General features: G+C 38.0%; 1 protein-coding gene across 1 annotated transcript; it reads right to left on the minus strand.

Annotated features, from left to right (window-relative positions):
- Positions 1–23,140: 23,140 nt before the first annotated feature.
- LOC148772231 (uncharacterized) lies at positions 23,141–23,755 on the minus strand. Its single transcript, XM_088814945.1, has one exon. The coding sequence runs from the start codon at positions 23,753–23,755 to the stop codon at positions 23,141–23,143; it is 615 nt and encodes a 204-aa protein (XP_088671071.1).
- Between the last annotated feature and the right edge of the window lie 303 nt (positions 23,756–24,058).

The raw sequence follows: 24,058 nt of genomic DNA on the forward strand, positions 1-24,058 counted from the left end.
TGTAACAATCTCAATGTGAGATTAAGCACTTAAAATATTTAAACGTTCTAACCAACATATTGTAAGTTTGCATACATCATATATAATTAATTAGTATATCTTGGATTTAATTTTTATTTAATGCGTTATACCAACACAATTTTAGAAAATCTAAACCATAGCATCATGTTTTTCGAAAAATATTTTCTATAATAAAATAAAAAATAAACAATGAACACAAGCTAAATTATATTTAAAAAAAAAGAAAAAGAAAAAAAAAGCATTTGATTTAAATTTACCAGGATGCTGTGCAAAGTTGCAGATCCACATATTAACGAGCTCAATAGTGCGATTACTGTATCAAGAAAAATATAAAATAAAAAAAAAAAAAAATCAGAATATAAACATTATTTTATCGATACCTTTTTATCATACTCAAAGTAGTGGCATAAAGTGCATGGTAACATTAGTATGTTGACATCTTAAGAACATACAATTTAACTTTAGTATAGCATGTCCTCATCTCCATTTAAATAAATAATTGAGCAAGTTGGCCTCCTTTATATAAATAATTAAATTAAATATCGAGAGATTTTATTTCAATTATTAATATTCAAATGAATAATTAAATTTGCAAATGAATAATTTTCAATTAATGGTAGTGATACATATATTCTCGATTCATACAAATGGCATACAGTATGATTGGTTTAAAATTAAAATGACAACATCTTAACCGAAATGGTAGAATAGTTAACTAATTCGTACAATAGCAAACATAAATTTCAATTACCTATAAAATCATCTTATCAAAAAACAATTGTTACCTATAAAATCAACGAATTTTAGTACTCTTTTTGTTCCATAATAAGTAATATATAGCTGTCTCTTTTTAAAAGTATTTTCGTTCCATATTATTTGTCATTTCAAGTTTTCAATACTGCATTAAATGCACATCTTTTTCTCTGTTTTAACCTTATTAATTCAACTATAAATATTAATTCTCTCTTATCTCATCATTAAATGCTCAAGATTATTTTAGTGTCTTTTTAATGTGTTTTTCCCACTAAAAAAAATCTTTTGAGTGACAACACATATTTTTCACATGGTTAGGCAAAACATGTTGTCACTAATGCTAAATAGTGACAATAAATAAGGATTAAGTGACAACAAAAAGAGCTACTAGTAACAACAAAGATGTTGTCACTTAATATCTACATTTAGTGACAACTTTTGCATTTATTACAATTGGGATGTCGCTAATACAGCGTTTTCTTGTAGTGTCCTAAAATCAGATACATTTATTGTGATCCGCAATATTCGTGCGAAACTAAAAACGACAATTAATTAAAAACAAATAGAGTAATATATATTGTAGGCCCCATTTAACAGTGCACAAAAAAATGTTTGGACGTCTTTAGTGGTGATGGAAAGAACAAAATATAATTGAACAATGGCTCTTTGCTATTTTTTTTTTGCTATAATAAAAATTGTGATAAAACAAGATATATGTTGCCCTTTATGTAATTTGAATGGCCACCAAAAATTCACAAACATGTACATAATATGTACGTATATATGTATATATATATATATATATATATATATATATATATATATATATATATGATACTGTAATATGTTGACATTTCACATCATGAATGCTAGGTATTGTGATTTCAACTTGTTAAGATGCTGTTATTTTGCTTTTTTCAAGTCTTTTTCTATGCCTTTTATCCTTCAATTTCAATGGTTCAAATAAGAGATTATCATTATCTTTAACTCTTTTGTGCTAGTGCTCTTCATCTATTGGATCGCCATGCATATATCTTTTCCCAATATATATACATATACTTCTTTAAATAAGGCTACGTCTCTTGTATAATTTGCAAGCTACTATACTAAACTGTAAATTTATCCAATGCACTTATATAGTTGTCTGTAAATTCTTTAATTAAATATAAATAATCCAACTAACCAGTAATTACTTCTTCCTTTGTGCTTGAATGTCGATTTAATTATTAGTACACTGTAGTCGAATTTGAATCTCATCGTAATAGATAATTCAAAAGATAGACTCTCCACACCTATCATTCGTAATTGTGAGTTAAGTTATGATTAAATGCTCATTTCTAAAAGGGGTAATGGCAAATAGACCCATGATAATGGCACTTAATTAAAAGAGGGACATTCAACTTTTTTGTCTATTAAATAAATCCAGCCCATTCAAACTTATTTGCAAATAAGGAAAATCCTTTTATATATACAAAAATTACCCCCAATTCATTGAAACCCAATTTAATTCCAATTTCATGATTTACACCCCAGTTTAGCCCAATTTCATCAATTAACCAATTTTAACCATAATTTCAATTTTGATCCCAATTTTGACCCGCCACCGCCGGAGACCGCCGGTCTCCGGCGTTGACTTTTTTTTTTTTTTTATATATTTATAATTTTGTTTTTTCTTAAAAAAAATATTTTAATTAATATTACTGTCTTGGCTGCTAAATTATTGTCTCCGGCAGTTATTTAACTGTCGGAGACAGTAATTTAACTGTTAATTGACTCTATTTTTTTTTTTCTTCAAAAATATTTTAATTAATATTACTGTATTCGTTGCTAAATTACTGTCTCCAGCAGTTATTTAACTGTCGGAGACAGTAATTTAACTGTTAATTGACTTTTTTATTCTTAAAAAAAAAAATTAATTAATATTACTGTATTCGTTGCTAAATTACTATCTCCGGCAGTTATTTAACTGTCGGAGACAGTAATTTAACTGTTAATTGACTTTTTTTTTTTTTTTATAATTTTTTTCCGTAAAAAAATTATTTTAATTAATATTACTGCCTTGGATGTTAAATTACTGTCTCCAACAGTAATTTAACTGTCTTAGACAATAATATTAATAATATTACTGTTCGGAAAAATAATATTCATAATATTACTGTCTGAGACAGTAATTTAGTAGCCAAGACAGTAATATTAATTAAAATATTTTTTTTCTAAGAAAAACAATTCAAAAAAAAAAAAAAAGTCAACGCCGGAGACCGGCGGTCAACGCCGGAATCTGGCCGGAAAAAAAACATTTCAGAAAAAAAATTATTTTCTGAAAAAAAAAAGTTTTGGGGGTTAATGTGATATATTTGTTTAAATTCGGGGTCAATGTGTAATATTAAGGAAGTTAGAGTATAATGGGTGGAATTGATAAGAATTATATTATTGAGGGTATTTTAGACTAAAGACATGGGGATGGGCTTAATTGAGAGACTGTTTTTATTGTGGACCAAAATGCATTTAAGTCCCATGTGATGAGCCTTTTTGCCATTTGCCCTTTCTAAAAATTGGAGTGTTTGCAAATTAACTGGAAAATTAACTAAAATCCATGACCAATTTATATATCTCTATCGATCTCCATGACCAATCATTTACCCCACAAATAAACTATTATTCCTTTGTCAAATTAAATTTGACCCTGTAATTCCATTATAAAAAAGTAGAATTAATGCGACTACTCGACGACGAGATATACATATATAATAATATCTAATATAATCTCATTTCAAGACAAAAGCCAAGAAAAAATTATATGAGTGGGTCTACTCACAACGACATCACTTTTGCTTTAATTTGCTATCTTTTCTTAAGGACCAGCCAAAAACATTCAATAGTGTTCTCCAAAATCCCTACAGTGCTTAAATCCAATGATTATGTTGCTTGGTTTAATATGAATTCAGTCCCACAGCTAACTTCAGGAATGATATACTTTTTTCAACTAGTTAATCAACAAAAGTCAATAGAAATCGTTGGTTAATTAATTAGCGATCATTAAACTAACCCAAATCAGCAAATCGACTTTGATAAACATTGTTGTACAAAATTTATTTTTTATTGAATTTGTCGAGGCGAGTTGTCTCTGTCGTTAAGACGAAATTTCTCCACTACGGTGCTTACGGCTTTAACGTAAATTGTCTCCCAAGATAGAACGGCAAGACTTGGAATAAGAGCACTCCAAATTCCATGTACTATGATACTTTGTTTGGAACTTTCTGAAAAAGGTAGGCTATAATTGCAGAAGAGGAGAAAATGATTTTCGGATTAAAAGTAAGGAATTATGGGAAAACGGGGGTCTATTTATAAGACGTGAAAAGTAGTGCTCTTTGGAGCAAAAGGTGCAAGACCCACCGGTTCGCCCCATTTTTGCACTGTTTCGGCTATAGAGCCCTTGGACCGAATCAGTTGCACCATTTCGATTTGAGCCGATTGGTTTGCACTGTTTCGGCCACGCCAATTCAAACTAATTGGGCCAATTCGAGATGCGCTTTGGGTAGGAGGATCCATGGATTGGCCCGTTTCCTAATGTTTTTAGTCCATAAAATAAATGTAGTGATTTGGGCACAAGCCCAAATCCAATCGGAACCATTATACATGTTACTTTGTACCCTTCTTATTGTTGATTAACTATCGCAATGAATCATGATTTCTTGCACATGTTTTATTCCAACATTGAATATCCTCTAGGAAATTATGAAGCGATTCCGCTTCTTCTCCACCTTTATCTAAAGCTATGAATTCCGATTCCATTGTGGGTCGAGTTATACATGTTTACTTCCTCGATTCCCAAGAAACAAAAACATAGCCACTTGGGGATTTTGAATCATTTGGATCATAATCTAATTAGCATCATTGTAGCCTTCTAAAATGGAAGAATATCTCATATTAGACACGGCCATGGGCCGGTTCGGGCCGGTTCATACCGGTTCACGGTTCACTTTTTCCGGAACCGGAACCGGCCCGTAATATGCACGGTTCGGCGGGCCGGTTCGGCGGGCCGGGTCGGCCCGCCGGTTCAATTCGGTTCCGGGCCTATCCAGGCCGGTTCCGAGTCGGCCCGGAAATTTATATTTATATATATATATTTAAAAAAAAAAATCTTAATGGATAAATAAATTAAAATAATTAGTTTTAAATATGAAAAAAACAAAAGGAAATAAATAAAATGACTTTAACTTAATTTTATAGGAAAAAATGGGGTGTGAGGGTATTTATAAGAAAAAATGGGGGGGGAGTTCAAAAAATAGCAAATAACAGCTGGTTCACTGGCCGGTATTTGCTTTTTTTTGAATTTTTTTGATTTTACCAATTCATAGAACCGGGCCCGTCCCGGGGACGACGGGCCGGTTCACGGGTTCCGGGCCGGTTCAACAGTCAACGGTTCGGGCCGGTTCGTCAACGGGCCGGTTCGGGCCGGTTCCGGGCCCAAAACCGGCCCATGGCCGTGTCTATCTCATATAGTGCAAACCAAAATCTAGTGTATATACTTGAAGTATCTATGTACTTTGGTTAGTGCATTGCAATGATTATTTTCAGGATTGCTCGTAAATCTATTCAATTTACTAACCGAGTGAGAAATATCTGGACGGGTGCAATTCATAATGTACATCAGACTGCCTATTATTTGAGAATATTCATATTGAGCCACTGGTTCACCACGATTCTTGTCTAAGTGAACACTTAAGTCAAATGGAGTCCTAGCAGGTAGACTATCAAACATTTTAAACATTCGTAACACTTTCTCAATGTAATGAGATTGAGTACATACTAGTCCACTGTCATTTTCGATAATCTTAATTCCCAAGATTACATCGGCTAGACTCTTATCTTTCATGTCAAAATATTTTGATAACATTTTCTTTATACTCACGATGATATCGTGATTACTCCCCATAATTAACATGTCATCCACATAGAGATATATAAACACAAATTCGTTGGGTGTGTTTATAAAGTATACACACTTTTCACATTCATTTATTTTGATCCTATTTGATAATATTGTTCTATTGAATTTTTCATGCCATTGCTTGGGAGCTTGTTTTAGACTATAGAGTGACTTAATAAGTTTACATACTTTAGATTATTTTCCATGAACAACAAACCCTTTCGGTTGCTCCATATATATCTCTTCTTCTAATTCGCCATTTAAAAAGGCTTTCTTAACATCCATTTGATGAATTTCTATATTGTGCAAAGCAACAATTACTAGAAGTACTCTAATTGATGTGATTCTCGCTACAGGTGAATAAGTATCAAATAAATCTAAACCTTCTTTTTGTCTGAATCCTTTGACTACTAATATTGTTTTTTACTTATCAATCGATCCATCGGCTTTGTACGTTCTTTTGAGAATCCATTTGCAGCCTAAAGGCTTGTTTCCCGGAGGAAGATCAACCAATTCCCATGTATGGTTTTGCATAATAGAATCAATTTCACAATTGATTGCCTCTTTCCAAAGCGGCGCATCGGGGGTGGACAAATCTTCTTTTATTGTAGTACGATCGTTTTCCAACGTGTATGTTAGGGTTATTCGGATCAAAAGACTTAGCACTTTCGGCCCTAGTACTTCGTCTTGGTTCTTCATCAATTTGAAGACCACCACTTGCCGTTTCATATGTTTTTTTATTAGAACTTGTTGTAGTCTTTTCTTTATAAAAATCTATCATCAGAGAATACAACATTTCTTGATTCAATGATTGTGTCTTCATTCATATCAAGAACATCCGACTTGTTTATTAAAAACCGATATGCACTAATGTTGTATGCGTAACCAATAATAATGCAATCAACGGTCTTAAGCCAAATTTAGCTTGTTTTTGGTTTAGGTACTTCTACCTTAGCCAAACACCCCCACACTTTCATGTGTTTGTAGGAAGGCTTGTGACCCTTCCATAATTCATAAGGGGTTTTTTTCTTTTCTCGGTGCGGAATTTTATAAGGTATTAAGGATATAATTAGCTGAGAGAACTGATTGCCCCACGAAACCTGAGGTAGATCTGAATTTATTAACATTGCATTCGTCATCCCCTTAAGAGTCCGATTTTTGCGTTCAACAACACCGTTTGATTGAGGTGAGTAAGGTGTTGTAGTTTGATGAATAATGCCTACATGGAAACAAAAATCATCAAATGGAGTACCATATTCTCCACCTCTATCACTTCGAATCATTTTTATTTCTCTTCCAAGTGGATTTTCAACTTCTACTTTATAACTTTTAAAACCTTCCAAGGCCTCGTCTTTGCTTCTTAGCAAAAACATATAACAATATTTAGTGCAATCGTCAATAAACATAATAAAGTATTTCTTTCATCCTCTAGTTTGCACAAATTTTAAATTACAAATATCATTGTGAATTAATTCTAGAGGTTCCGTTATTCTTTCAAGAGAGGAAAATGATAACTTAGTCATTTTTGTTTGTACACAAGTTTCACATTATCTTTGAGAATCGAATTTAAGTTGACGTAGTAGTTCTAAGGCTACTAACTTCTTAAGTGTTTTAAAATTTACATGTCCTAATATAACATGCCATAATTTAGAACACTCTATCAAGTACATAATCATCAAACTTGTGAAGAAGCGTCATTACATTCCTCATAACAAGGCCATTATCAACATAACTTTTCCCTATAAAGAGACCATTCCTGGTGAGGATCAATTTCTCCACCTCAAGAACTAGTCTAAAACCAGTCTTAGTGAGCACCGTTCCGGATAACAAATTCTTACGGATATCCAGAACGTGCAATACATTCGTCAAAGTAAGGTCCTTTCCGGAAGTGGGCTTCAAAATAACTTTTCCTATGCCTACAATGTCCGAGGACGGTGAATTTCTCATAAACACCTTTTCTCCATTGATTGGAGTTTAGGTGGAAAACGATTCCTTGTTTGAGCATATGTGAAGGGTTGAACCCGTATCAAGCCACCATTCCTTGGGTTTGTCCACCAAGTAAGCTTTAAAGACCACGACACAAAGGTTGAGCTTGGACATGTCAATAGGGACACTCTTTTTTTCGACCACGTTAGCTTGCCTCCATGGTTGATGACAATCCTTTGCCATATGATTCGTCTTACCGCAATTGTGCCACATTCCATTGAACTTGAACTTCTTCGGCTTCCACTTGCCTTTGCCGTATTTGTTTCCACTTCCACCGCTACTATCACTTAATTAAACCTTTATTTTCTTATTAACCTGCATATTTGGTTCCATACAGTGTGCCTTAGCTTTCATTTGCTGCTTGACGGTATTTGACTCGGTCTTTCGATTGTCTACTTCGATCCATAACCTAACAATAAGATCTTCAATCCCCATTTCTTTACGTTTGTGCTTGTGATAGTTCTTAAAGTCCTTCCAAAGCGGTGGTAGCTTCTCGATCATAGTACCAACTTGGAAGGATTCGCTCAACATCATTCCTTCGCCATGAATATCATGCATGATGAGTTACAACTCTTGGACTTGGCTCATAAGAGTCTTAGTGTCCACCATTTCGAAGTCCAAAAACTTGCAGACGATGAATTTCTTCAACCCGACGTCTTCGACTTTGTACTTTTTCTCTAAGGACTCCCACAGTTCCTTAGCGGTCTTGATTGCATTATACACATTGTGTAGTAAGTCATCTAGAGCATTAAAGATGTGGTTCCCGTCGAGGATCGGGCACGTGTACGCAGCGGAAAACATTTTTTTTTATTTTTTTTATATAAACTAATTCATATAAATAAACACGTGCACATTAATAACAATTAATTGCGTACCTTTTCGTTTCGCTTCCATTCACCGAGAAACATGCTCGCATATATAATTAATTTAAATATCATAAATTAAATCATCATAGCATGCTCGCAACATGAAATCAAATAATAAACATGCTCAACGATCGATTCACATAAACACATAATCGAACATATAGATTCATGTGATTCAATAATCAACTAACAGACATTAATCTCAATTAATATAAATTAATTAATATATGTATACTAATTATGGAAAATGAGATGTTAACCTTGAAGCGTGAATCGAACAAAGACTCGAGAAGATGGCTAGCTGCTCTTCCCACTCCCACTGATCCAACCTTTTCGCTGATCTGAAATTATAGTCCTTCTTCGACTTCAATATCTCCATAGTTGTTGATTGGATCGACAATTCCTTCTGAGTTATTGTAGACCTATGAGTTCCGAAGCTACTGTCAAAATTTCACCTCAATTCGATTATATTTTGATTTACAGCGAATTTTCTAGCTGGACTGCACAGAAAATCCGAGAGCAGTTTTTCAGAATTGCCTTCTCGCATCACCGGCTTGTGGCGGCGCGTGGGGGCGCGTAGAGATGACCCTGGTGGCGGCGTTGGCGGCAGAATAATCTTTCTCCTCTTATGTTTCACCTCGTATATTCAATCTGCTATCCACGCAGCACTAGATACGTGTTAGGCTACGTACAACGAAGAAGAATGAGGGGAAAAAGAAGATGCCGATGCGGCGGCGACTGGCGGCGGCGCGCCTGCTGGTGGCGGAGGTAGGGTTTCGGCTACAAGGTGGACGTCTGATGGAGAGAGAGAGAGAGAGACTAAGGTTTCATTCTTACGTTTCGTTGTTTTTATGTCTCTTTCACAAGACATATAAATCCTATTTATATGCTCCTTGTGAAAACCCTAACAGGCATTAAGTTGTTGGGCTAGGCCCAACAACTTAAGTCCACTCTCTTTCTCGGCTCGTTTCTAACAAACGAATGCTCACAAAAATATAACAATTATATTTTGACAACGAGCACAAATTCTCGTCGATACGAGTACCACTTTGCTATTTACCAATTTCCGAAATTGGAAACCCTAATTTAGGACTTGCCAAATCGGGAAACTTCCCAATATAGAAAGTTCACTAAATTTCCGTCGGATTCTTTTCCTCTACTTATTCTCATCCGTAATTAACAATTACAAATGTTGGACTCAATAACATTGACTTCCAATTACACTAAGATTAACTAATTAATCTTAGCTCGTTGCATTAAGGATCTCAAATACACGAGCAGTGTGACCCTCGATGGTTCAGGTGTAAGCTAGCCGTGGGCCCACAACCCATTGTGGTTTAAACTCGTCCCTAGAGTTATGCAAGAACCGGCGTCTAGCAACTACGCATCATGATTCCCTAGATACAAATGAAGTGCATGCAAGAACCGTGTGATATAGTTAACGTACAGTACGATCCCTTCGATACATATATCCCGATTGAACTAGAGGCATTGGTTCGTCGAGACCTCTTTATGAGTTCAATAACTGTGTGGACGGTCTTGATTATATTATCCGTTCGTGTTTGACTTAGAGAAACATATTTCTCTAATCACGACACTTTCAGTTGTGGCCACAAACTTTATGGATTATAAATCGCAAGAACACACAGGATATCCATGACTGATCAAGCAATCGAATCCTCTACTACAATGCACAGACCTCCCACTAGATTTCGGACTGCACGAACACTGGCCCTTGGGGCGGTCCTCGGTGGAACTCAGGGACATGTCATGACACAGCTGGTCCTCTAGTGAAGTTACGGTGATGTCTGAGTCTTAAGGATTAACGGTGTACAACTATATCATAGAAACCTCTACTCGATTATTGGGAACCACTTAGAGATTTCTAGGATGAGGGAGTTCAGTGAACTCATCAACTTATGAGCACCCACTTATGTATGCCGATGTCACAACACCGTTGACTGATGAGATGCGGTACACATACACTAAGTGCTAGTCTCGAATGGGAAATGCCGATATCCTCATTAGTGGCGTAACCCGTTGACTAGGAACCACGTTTAACAGTTACTATACTTAGATAATCTCACGATTCTACTAAATCTATTTATAGTAATTAAGTAACTGTAAGGACTATATCTATGCTTATGCAAGGGACAAAGATATAGAATGCCAAAGAGGGGGTATTAGTCATTAATACGAAATAGATTATTTACGAGTAGCGTGAGAAAACACAACAATTAGTTGGTTCTTCGGTCACCTACTCTAACAATCTCCCCCTTGACCTAAAGCCAACTACTCATTACCTAAGTCCCGTCGACTCTCGATGTTTCTCATGGACCGGTCTGGGTAAAGGCTAAGTAAAGGGATCTAGAATGTTGTCTACTGAGGCAACTCTCTCGAACTAAAGTTTGCCTCTATTAATTATCTTACCAATGAGATAATCATGATTCAGTATATGCTTGGATTTCTGATGAGACTTATTGAAATCATACATTCAACATTTGAATGTAATTTCGAATCCAAACTGCTACATTTGCGTCATCTAATGCCGCAATATATTAAGTTTCAGAGGTGGAATCCGTCGTCATGTTCTATTTGGAACTCATACGGCACCTCGTTAATAAGCATGAATATAAATCCCGACGTCCTTTTTGAGTTGTTCACTTCCGATTGAAACACTAAAGTCGTCAAACGACTTTATTTTCATATCGGAATCCCCATAGACTATATAGGAACAAGTTCTTAGTACTTCACAAGTATTTAAGGATTTGTTTCATAGTTATCAAACTAACTTGGTTGGGGTTAGACTCATATCTACAGTGACGCTTCATTGTATACATTATATCATTTCTATAATATGAATTGGGATAACTAAGCGACCTCTTCTATTTATCTCTATAGATACATATCCTCTAATACGTAGGAAGCTTATCCCAAATTCATTTATTGAGAAATGTTAGGATAATCGTGCTTTAGTTGAAGGCAACATCCCTACAACATTCCCAATTAGTAGAATGCTATCAACACAAAGCACTGGGAAACGTAACGGCACTCCCACTAACCTTCTTGTAAACTTAAGGCTCTTTCGAATTCGTTACTAAATCAATTGCTTGATTTTTGTGTCGAATCGAACATTCCAATTTATGGGATGCTAGGTTCAATCCATAAATGGATCGCTGGAATTTTGCAAACCTTTTGCTAATTTCCAGAAGATATGAAGTCTTTCGGTTTTACCACTCTGATTTCCTCAATCTTGCCATTGAGGAAGGTGATTTTCGTATCCATTTTCCATATCTCATAGTCATACTACGTATAAATGGCTAGCAAAATTCTAATGGAATTACTTAGTGTTGGTGAAAAAATATCTCAAAGACAACAACTTGTCTTAGAGTATAACTCATTTCCACGTATCTAGCTTTATATATCGATACCTTTCCATCTATTCCAACTTAAAGTTTAAAGATCTACTTGCATCATATGGGAAAGATTCCTTTAAGTGGATCCATCAAGGTCGATACCTTGTTGGAGTACATGGAATCCATTTTGGATTTCATGGCATTAAGCAAATGTCCCTTACTGCATCAAATACAGCCTCATTGAAGGTTCTTGGATCACATCTCTCGTCAAATTCATTTTGACTACCTTCGATGAGGGTTAGCCTATTGAGTTCTCTACGGATTCTTTCGAATCTACACATAGATGGTTGAGAAGGTACATTAATGGGTGATTTAATTTTGATTGGCTCTTGTTCTATATATGGTGTTTGAACTTCAATTCGTGGTTCTCGAATTTCTTCGAGTTCTACCATACACCTATTCTATCACATAGAACCTTCTTCATTAAGAAGGTGGCATTTCCCAAGACAAACAATTTTGTTTCAAGGGATAGTAGAATAAGTATCTAAAACAATTTTTGAGAAACCCCATGAAATGGCATAAGTTGGATCGACTATTCAACTCATCTCCCACTAGCCACTTCATGTAAGTGGATTATCGGGAATGCCAAAGTTCATATGGTGTGGAACTAACTGCTTTGGGGTTAACCATATTCGGCAAATACGCGGCGGTATGGAGTGCATGACTCCATAAGTACGCCGGTAACTTAGCGAATCACGTTCTCTTTGAGATAGTCGATAAACTCATCATTTAAGTATTTTCCACTACGATTGGATCGTTGTTTCTTAATACTTTGTATGAGTTGCTTTTCTACTTCGTTTTCAAAATCTTTGAACATTTCATATATTTCAAATTTGTACTTCATCAAGTATACGTAACCATACCTTGAGTAATCATCGGTAAAGGTTACAAAGTAGTTAAAACCACCCGTGGCACTAATACATAGTGGACCACACATGTCTATATAGATCAAATCCAAGAGACCTTCAACACGCTCCATTTGTCCCTTAATGGTAATTTGGACATTTTTCTTTTTAAACAAAATTCACAATCCCGCAGTGAGTTCACATCATCCAACGTGAACAATCCCTCACATGCAAACTCATTCATTCGTCTTAAAGAAATATGTCATAATCTAACGTGCCAAAGTTGTGGCGTATTATCTTCTATATTGAGTTCAGGTTCAATGAAAAACGCACCTTTCTTAGAATGTTTCCGATCAAGGCACTCCATGCAGTTTACAGAGCCCAATGGTCTGTCTTTCCACATTGGAATCAAGCATCACTTATATGCTTGTTTTCTTTATCCTTGCGAATACTCGATTCACCCCTAATCTATTTTTGCTCGACTGGAAACTATTTTCATTTCACTCTCTTCTTCGACTTCAAACTATTCTTAGTAAAAGATACAGAAAGTGCCGAAGGCAAAACGAACTTGTCTTTATTTATAACCGACTCGTATTTCAACATGTTGACCAACTCCTTCAAAAGGAGACTCAACTATATTCTTGTTGAAATTAATTATGAACGTTTCATAAGAGGTAGTTAGTGATGGAAGCATAAGATTCACCGAGAACTCTGGTGTGAGAACAACATTGTGGTCACACAACTTCTTTGGGAGCGAGTCATCTTAAAACCATGCTCATGGACCGGAGTCCTTTCGCGTAGCCTAAGAGACATCAACTCCTTAGTCGTCACAAACCTCAATACAATAATGCTCTCACTACACATGATTTCGAGGTGAGCCTTTATGTCAACAACATAAAGATGATTCTCATAGTTCCTTGCTAACTCGGGTGACTAGATGCTATCATATAGTATTTTGTCAAAATGGACACCCTTCTTCCACTTCTATTAAGTGGTGGTCTCCTAGTGAGTCAAATTATAATGAAGTTTGGTCGGGGTATATTTGAGTATGCACAATTGCTCTTGGAGCAAAAGTACCAAACGAATGTTTATTGAGGTAATCAAGGTAATTGTTGTCATTAAGTATTGTTGATGTCGAGAATTGACGTTAAGGGATTCTTAGCATTTATACTGAAAAACTTTAAGTAGACTTATAAAAGATAATTCGTTATTAATGATTGCAATTAAAGATTTGGACTTTTATCATTTAATTTTACTCCCACTAAATTTTATCGAATTCCACTACCCTCTAGCAGACAAACGAGCAAACTTATTTTTCTTTTAATGGGCTTTAGGTTCAATAGACAAATGTAATCCGTAGTTAATCTAGCCCGATTACATTTGTCCAAAGGTAGATCTACATCAATCATATCGTTATATGACCCTAAAGATATATTTTCCTCACACTTGATAATGACCAAAGTTAATCTCGCGAATTCAAAATCTTCGTGTGTCAAGTCTAACCTACCAATCAAAGATGCTCATAGAACTGATTATACCAAACTAATGCAGCCCCTAGTTAATCTAGCCGACCACGTTAATCTAGCTTATGTCAATTAAATTACAGCTTACCCTACTATAGCACTCCCTGCTAACACGGCTTACTGCACTATTGCAAGGGGCTACACATAATTTAACCGTTGGTAGAAGGAAAGAAAAGTTCAACAGATTAGTTTTTCTTTATAGCTTGAAATAATTCTTAATAAATTAAGAATGAGGGATTTATTATTGTTTTGTTGTTATCTCATCATAATTATTGGACATGTCGATTGGATTCCTACAACTATGTTCTTTAAAGGTTTATGGAAACGCATATAGTCCTAAGAGGAACATTCGACCTAAATTATAATTAATTACAATAATTAATTATGAGGATTTGTTTCAAAATAATTAAAGGACATTAATCAACATAAATCAATCAAATAAGATTAAAGTACCATTAATTATGTTGAAGTATAATCACTATTATACATGTGTTCTATTAATGAAATTAATTTAACGTTTAAAATAATTAATTAATCAAACATTCATTTATTGAACATTATTGATTAATGGGTCGAATATATATTTTTTTTTAAAACGAACATAACTTTTTATTGGGCTGATGAAGCCATAGTAACAAGAAGCTCAACGCCTTCCAAAATATCAGAGCAAGGCAAATGAGCAAGATTATGGGCTAAATGATTGCCCTCCCGTTTAACAAAAGAGAACTTACAACTAGAAAAGTTTTGAGAAAGAAAAAGGCATTGTTCAATAATGGCTCCGTAATGGAGAGTCTCTCCACTTCCTGCACAAAGAGCTTTAATCACAGGGAGGCAGTCTCCTTCCAAGCTAATGTCAGCCCATCCGTTTGCTTTGGCTAGCAAGACAGCCTAGAGAGCCGCCAAAGCTTCGCCTTCAACTGGTTGAAGTTTGCCGTTGCACCTCTTCACTTTCCAAGCGAGGCATCTTCCTTCATGATTTCTTGCAACACAAGCTACCGCAAAAGCAGATGTTCCCTGCCGAACAGCAACATCAAAATTAATTTTAATCCCTCCTAATTCAGGTGGTTGCCATTCCGTTGGTGAGCTTGGCCTAAGTTGGGGTTCGGTCGGAGTTGGGCGCTTCTAAAATTCTCCAAATAGCTCTTGCACCAGCTGACCAAGTCTTCCGTTTTCATCACCTATTCGTTCTTCATCTCTTTATGCCGGCAATCCCACACTTTCCAGGCAATGATTGAAGCCAAAAGAAAACTCTCTTCGTCCCACGTCTCTTTCCAGTGCAGCAGCAATTCCCATGGAGATGTGAAGCTCGATCGATATCCGAGGCCAAAAGGTGAAGTCATCCAGACCGTGTCCATGCCCTTGGAAGTTGTCACGACGTGCAGGATCGTTTCTTCCTCTGCATTACATCGCGAGCATAATGGAGACCTTATCACCTTCCGACGAAAGAGTTCCGAATTCGTAGGGAGATTGTTACCACAAAAACGCCATAGAAACAGCTGTATTTTTTGTGGCACCGACAACTTCCAAACAAGATTCCAATTACGATTAGCACCTCCGATCCCCGATCCATGTTCGACCCCGCTGTGATTGTTCAAAAATAGTAGAGAATTGAGAATCATATGATAGCCAGACTTTACCGTATATCTTCCTTGGTTCGAGTAGTGCCAACACCAAATGTCGGTCGTGTGGGGACCCCCCACCGCAACCCCAAGAACCCTCACCACGTCCACCGGCCAAAAGGTGTAGTGAACAAGATCTAGATTCCATGAGTTTCATCCAGGTTCAAGTAGATCCGAAAGTCGATCCAGGAAGGGCGAGGAGATAGACCGCCTTGTGAGAACCTTAAAATTTCCATCATCACGCAGCCACGGGTCGGCCCAAATGGAAGTGTTATGGCCGTTGCCAATACGTCGTCTGATGCCCATCTTTAAATATGGGATTGCTTTTTGAATACTGTTGGTGTGAGCTGTCGTACAAGGCTTGGAAATTATATTATCTAAAGAAAGTCTTTTATTGCAGAATCCCTGACTTGAAGGGTCTACCGTAATTGTAGCCTTAGACTGTGTATATGTTAGAATATCTTCTTGTGTATACAAGTATGACTATACAATGTATTGATGAGAACAGAATAAGAAAATAAGAGAAGAATAAACTTTTGACATGGTATCAGAGCAAGGTCCTAGGATCTTGGCTCTGTAAACACACTAATCAAATATCTTCTCAATCCCATCGTAACCATGGTAGATTTCAGCCTTGGTGATTGGACAACTAAAATTACTGAGGCTTTGAATAGAGTTCATACCTCTTCCCAAACCCCATCTGAATCCTCGAATGCTCCTATCGGCATTAAGTTGGACGGTTCCAACTATGCCTTATGGTCTCAAGTTGTTGAGATGTATGTCTCAGGAAAAGACAAATTGGGATATATTACTGGTGACTCTCCCCAACCTTCAGAAGACGATCCATCGTTTCGAAAATGGAGAACTGAAAATGCCATCGTCAAAGGATGGTTGATTAACTCGATGGATCCCTCCTTGATTGGTAATTTTATTCGATTCCCAACTGCTAAACAAGTATGGGACTCGATTGCTACAACTTTCTTCGATGGGACTGATACGTCCCAAGTATACGACCTTCGACGTCGTGTAACCCGAATGAGACAGGCCGGTGGATCTATTGAAAAATACTACACCGATCTCCAAGGTTTATGGCGCGAGATCGATTTTCGTCGTCCTAACCCGATGAAATGTGCAGTGGATATTCAAAAATACAACTCAATTATACAGGAGGATAGAGTTTATATCTTCCTAGATGGTTTAGATGATCGATTAGACAAGATCCGAAGTGATGTTCTTCAATTGCAACCTTTTCCGACAATTGAACAGGCGTACGCTCATGTTCGACGTGAAGATATCAGGCAAGCCATAATGACAACTGATGGTGAAATCGCTTCAGGTGCAGTTATGGCATCTAAAGGATTGAAACTCGGAAAACCAAAACCAAAACTCCAATCGGATGGAACAAGATGCACTCATTGCGGCAACGTAAAACATACTCGTGAGACGTGTTTCAAGTTACACGGATATCCTGAGTGGTGGAATGATTTGCAGGCACGGAAAAAACGTGAAGGAGCGGGCACAAAAGAAGGCATGGGGAGGGCTGCTATCGCAACCGCCGAACCAAGTGATCAAGGTAACTACGGGAAAAGTCTAGTTTCATGCAGTGATCACGATGATAGTACTCTATGGATTGTAGACTCGGGGGCTACGGATCACATGACTTTTGATCCGCGTGATTTCTCTCATATCTCTCAGCTTAAGAGAACTAGTATTGAAAATGCCAATAGAGTCCAATATCCAGTCACGGGGGCTGGAACAGTGGCCTTGTCCTCATCTCTATCCTTAAACAATACTTTACTTGTTCCATCCTTATCTAACAAGCTAATCTATATCAGTCAAGTTACGAGAGATCTCAATTGTGTTGTTTTAATGTATCCTACATTTTGTCTTCTTCAGGATATTCTCACCAAGGAGATCATTGGGCGTGGTACTAAGAAAAAGGGACTCTATTATATGGTTGATCTCAGTTTAGGAAAAATTAATCAAGTCAAGCACGCAACAAGTAGCAAAGAAAGACAAATTTGGCTTCTGCATAAACGGTTGGGACATCCCTCTTTTGGTTATTTACAGCACCTCTATCCGGATTTGTTCTCAACATTACAAAACTCATCCTTTAAATGTGAAACTTGTATTCTAGCCAAAAGCCATAGAGTTTCGTATCCCACGAGTAATACGAAAAAAGATATGCCATTTTCTCTAATACACTCAGATGTATGGGGTCCTTCCCCTATTGTCACCCCAAATGGAAATAAATGGTTTATTATTTTTGTTGATGATTGCACAAGAATGACGTGGTTGTATCTACTTAAACGGAAAGATGAAGTTTTTGGCGTATTTCAGTCGTTCTATATGATGATTCAGACACAATTTTCAGTTAAGATTAAAGCTCTTCGGACTGATAATGGAGGTGAATATGTAAATACAAGATTTCAAGATTATTTCCAAAAACATGGGCTCATTCATGAAACATCTTGCACTCAAACTCCTCAATAAAATGGCGTCGCCGAGAGAAAAAATCGACATATCTTAGAGACAGCTCGGGCACTGTTAATTGGAGCACATGTTCCTTCTAGACATTGGGATGATGCCGTTGCTACTGCCGTGTATTTATTGAATAGAATGCCCTCCAAATTTCTTCATTTTCAGACTCCTTTGCAGACTCTTTCAAACCATGGATCTGTACCTACCGTGTTAATGCTTCCCCCTCGGGTTTTTGGATGCGTTGTTTTTGTTCATCTCCATAAAAATCAAAGAACCAAGTTGGACCCATGTGCAGTACGTTGTCTGTTCTTCGGCTATGCTCTACATCAGAAAGGGTATAGATGTTTCGATCCCATCACTAGACGAAGATACATCACCATGGATGTAACTTTTCTTGAAGACGAGACTTTCTACGCATCACCTACTGCCAAATCATCTCTTCAGGGGGAGGTTCAAAATGAAGATATGATATGGCTAGAAAGAACATGGTTAGAACCTGTAGAACCACCAAGCGTTGAAAATTCTGAGAGAACATTGAATGACACTCAACCTACGGAAACTTCACACGAACAACCATCAAATGGTATTGAAACCTCTTCACCTGATATGGCTTCAAGTGAGGCGACAAGTGATAGTCCCCTTCTCTTAGTGCCCGAAGTCCCTTCTCCTGAGAATATCACTGAGGTAAGTTCTCCTAATACACCCTCGTTTACTGATAATATTAGTACAGTGCAATATGAGTTGCCTTTCAGATATAATCGTGGCAAACCGCCAAATCGATATTCTCCGGAAATAGAAAATAGAAGATCCAAATATCCTATTGCCAACTATATGTCTACACATCGGTTATCTGAGCCACTCAAGGGATTTGCACTTAAATTGTCCTCAGATTACATTCCACAAAATATAGAAGAGGCATTGGGTGATCCACAATGGAGCCAAGCTATATTAGAAGAATTGAAGGCTTTAAAAAAAATGAGACTTGGAGACTGGTCTCACTACCAGATGGAAAAAGAACAGTGGGGTGTAAATGGGTATTCTCTATCAAATATAATGCCAGTGGTTCCATTGAACGGTACAAAGCAAGGCTCGTGGCAAAGGGATACACACAAACGTATGGTATAGATTACCAAGACACTTTTTCACCAGTAGCAAAATTAGATACCATTAGAGTTTTGTTATCTGTTGCAGCAAACTTGGATTGGCCATTATACCAACTCGACGTAAAAAATGCATTCCTCCACGGGAAGTTAGAAGAAGAAGTGTTTATGGATATTCCACCTGGGTACTCGACGCCGTCAGGAAAAAAATTGGTATGTAAACTAGAGAAAGCATTGTACGGCTTAAAACAATCTCCTCGTGCGTGGTTTGGCCGATTCAGCGAAACCATGAGAAAATGTGGATTTGTGCAAAGCAACTCAGATCATACTCTTTTCCTAAAACACCAATTTGGAAAAGTGACTGCATTAATTGTTTATGTAGACGACATGATCATTACAGGCGACGATAAAAAAGAAATCACCAAGCTTCAAGAACAATTGTCTGCTGAATTTGAGATGAAGAACTTGGGGGGGGGGGGGCTTAAGTATTTCTTGGGAATTGAAGTATCCAGATCAAAGAAAGGCATAGTTTTGTGTCAACGAAAATATGTCCTGGACTTATTGTCTGAAGTGGGGATGCTAGAGTGTAAGCCGGTTGACACTCCCATTGTCCAAAATCATCAACTTGGGGTATATGCTGATCAAGTGCCTACGAACAAAGAGAGATATCAGAAAATTGTTGGCAAACTTATTTACTTGTCTCATACTCGACCGGACATTGCCTATGCGGTAAGTGTAGTAAGTCAATTCATGCACTGCCCTAGTGAAGCTCATATGAATGCAGTAACTAGAATTCTTCAGTATTTAAAATCCTCTCCAGGGAAAGGGCTGATGTTCACAAAAAATGGACATTTAAATATTGATGCGTATACCGACGCTGATTGGGCGGGAAATATTTTAGATAGGAAGTCAACTTCGGGCTATTTCACTTTTGTAGGAGGTAATCTTGTTACGTGGAGGAGCAAGAAACAAAAAGTGGTCGCTTTATCCAGCGCCGAAGCAGAATTTCGAGGTATGACTAAAGGTCTGTGCGAACTTCTTTGGTTGAGACGGTTACTTACAGAAATAGGATTTGCTCCCACCTCAGAAATGAACATGTTTTGTGACAATAAGGCAGCCATTGATATATCTCACAACCCTATTCAACATGATCGAACTAAACACGTAGAAATTGATCGAAACTTCATCAAACAAAACTTGGAGAAGAAGATCATCCGGTTTCCATTTGTCAAGTCAGAAGACCAACTAGCAGATGTACTCACAAAAGCTGTCTCGAGCAAAAATTTCTACATCTCACTCGACAAGTTGGGCATGAAAGACATTTACGCACCAACTTGAGGGGGAGTGTTGGTGTGAGCTGTCGTACAAGGCTTGGAAATTATGTTATCTAAAGAAAGTCTTTTATTGCAGAATCCCTGACTTGAAGGGTCTACCGTAATTGTAGCCTTAGACTGTGTATATCTTAGAATATCTTCTTGTGTATATAAGTATGGCTATACAATGTATTGATGAGAACAGAATAAGAAAATAAGAGAAGAATAAACTTTTGACAAATACACCTCCAAGTTGTCGATGGATTGGAGCCAATCCCAGCCAAAAGGAGGTTCCCGTTTGGGAAGTATCGGGCCAACATGATACGAGACATGAGTAAGTCCGGATGAGCAAGGATACGCCATGCTTGTTTGACAAGCAAAGCTATGTTGAAAGCTCGCAGATCCCGAAATCCAAGTCCACCTTGTGCCTTTCCTTTACATAAATCCTTCCATGCTACCCATGCCATTCTTTTTGTCGACCCATTGCCCCACTAGAATCGCCGGATCGCCTTCTCAAGTTCCAGAACAAGGCCAGTCGGAATCAAGAAGCAGCTCATGATATATGCAAGAATAGCTTGGAGGAAAGACTTGATGAGGACTTCCTTGCCGGCTCTGGACAGGTGTTTCTCACCCCACCCTTTAATTTTTCCCCAGACTCGATCGCGGAGCTAAGAAAAAATTTCATTTTTTGTCCCCCCAATAGACGCCGGCATGCCCAAGTATTTATCATGCCTCTCCACTACACGAAAACCAAGAATACGGTGGATGGAGTTGATTGTCTCCGAAGGAGTTGCGCGGCTAAAACACATGGGGGATTTGTCGTTATTGATCTCTTGCCCCGAGATCCTCGCGTATTTCGAAAAAAATTCCTTTAAAACTGACGCATGTTCCACCGTGGCTTTTCCAAATATGAGGGTGTCATCCGCAAAGCATAAACTTGAAATCATGGTGGCAGTCGGCGCAACACGGACACCCTGAAAATCACCACGATCCATAGCCCGAGAAATCATAGCAATTAACGCTTCCGTACAACATATAAACAGATATGGAGACAGGGGGTCTCCTTGCCGGAGTCCACGTGATGGGTGTACAGAGCCAAACTGCGAACCATTAAAAAGAAATGAAAAGGAGACCGATGAGACACATAGCATGATTAGATCCACAAAACCAGATGGTAAACCAAACCGTAATAAAATCTTTTTTCAGAAAACACCATTCAATGCGATCGTATGCCTTACTAATGTCTAACTTAAGAGCCATATAATTGGTTCTCTTACTAGAGCTGAGTTTTATAAAGTGATTTATCTCATAAGCCACAAGAATGTTGTCCGAGATGAGGCGTTTGGGAACAAAGGCAGATTGGGTAGGAGATATTAGATCATTAAGGACAAGTTTTAGATGGTTCGCCACCACTTTGGCCCCAAATTTGTAAATAACATTGCATAGGCTAATCGGTCTATAATCCGTAATCTTTTCAGGTTTTCTAACTTTTGGAATAAGGACAATAAATGTGCAATTTAAAGCGGGGGGGGGGGGGGGGGGGGGGGGGGGGGGGGGGGAGAGATTATGGTGATTCAGAAAATCCAGAACACAAGTTAACACATCTGAGCCCAAGATATGCCATTTTTTTGTGAAAAAGATGACAGGTAATCCATCGGGGCCGGGGGATTTTAGGGGAGCCATTTGGGAAATGGCTCGGGTTACCTCATCCGCAGTGAAGGGCATAGACAAGAGTTGAGCAGCCTCTCCTGAGATCCGATTTCGCACATTATCCAACACTTCATCTATCTCTTTCTCACTCGGGTCGGTCGACGAAAATAACTGCTCAAAATATTCCGAAATAATATTTTCGATGTCCCTTTGTGAATTCCTCCAAATGCCCCCGTCATCTTTCAGTTTTTCAACTCTGTTCATGCGGTTCTGGATGGTCGCTTTTGCATGAAAAAATTTCGTGTTTCGATCACCCTCCTGAATCCACTGAATTTTGCTTCGTTGCCTCCAATACATGTCATTTTCCTCGTAAGCCTTTTCCATTTCCAATTTCAGCTGATTGATCTCCCTCTTTGTGTCCAAATTTTGCAAAGCACCCATAAGAAAGTGGAGGCGTTTACGCAATTTTTCGATTCGTCGCCGAGGTTCCAAGACAGAAGTTTTTTTCCAGCGGATCAGAGCTAGTCGGCACCCCTCATTTTTCCGGACGACAGCTTCAACCGGATCAGCCATCACTATGTCTGAGTATTGATGATGAACAATGCTTTCACAATCGTCTCGTCTGAGCCAAACAACCTCAAACCGAAAAGGTTGTTTTTCGATGGTCATAGCGTGGCTCAGGTGGATCAAGGAGTAACTGAATCGGGGAGTGGTCCGATCTTGGATACTCCAAGTGCTTGACCTTCGCTCTTGGGTACCTCATGGTCCATTCATTGTTAGCACACACTCGGTCGAGCCGTTCTCTCACCGTGCGAGGGAAGGCATGGTTGTTTGACCATGTAAATTGGGTTCCCTCAAATCCCAAATCGGATAGATCGCACACATCAAGGGTTTCTCGGAAAGCTTCAATGTGCGCTGGAAGTTTCGGAAGACCCCCTTCTTTTTCATTATTGCACAAGATTTCGTTAAAATCACCGCCGACCACCCACGGCATGCTTCTCTGGTCACGGAGATTACACAGGAGAGACCATGATGCAAGTCTTCTAGCTCTGTCGGGGAAGCCATAAAAACCGGTCAGTCGCCATTTGCTATTGTGGTTTATATCGAGAACCTCTGCGTCAATATGGTTGTTCGAGTAACTAATGAGAACGACCTCCACATCTTTTCTCCAAAACAAAATCATACCGCCTGAGTTTCCAATCTTATCTACTCCAAAACCATTAAGATCCCATCGTCTTCTGAGTTTTTCCATCAAAGGTAGTGTTGCCCTCGTCTCCGAAAGAAACACTAGTGTGGGACGGCAATCCCAGAGAATATCCCCGAGAACATGAATTGTCAAGGGTGTCCCGATCCCTTGATAATTCCAAAATATGCTATTCTTTGGGCTCGGCGGGACTGCGCCGCAGTCTTCGCCGTTGAGCAAAGGTCTTCGTCTTGCAGACAAAGGAGTTGTCGTTTCCCCGAACTCTCACGATCTTGTATCCCCACTTCTCCAGCTTTCTTCTTTGTCCCACGACTACGAACCTTGATGATTCGTCGGGCGGATGAGGAAGAC

Source organism: Erythranthe guttata, chromosome 2 (genome assembly GCF_056151865.1).
Source record: "Erythranthe guttata isolate IM_541 chromosome 2, IM_541, whole genome shotgun sequence".
NCBI lineage: Eukaryota > Viridiplantae > Streptophyta > Magnoliopsida > Lamiales > Phrymaceae > Erythranthe > Erythranthe guttata.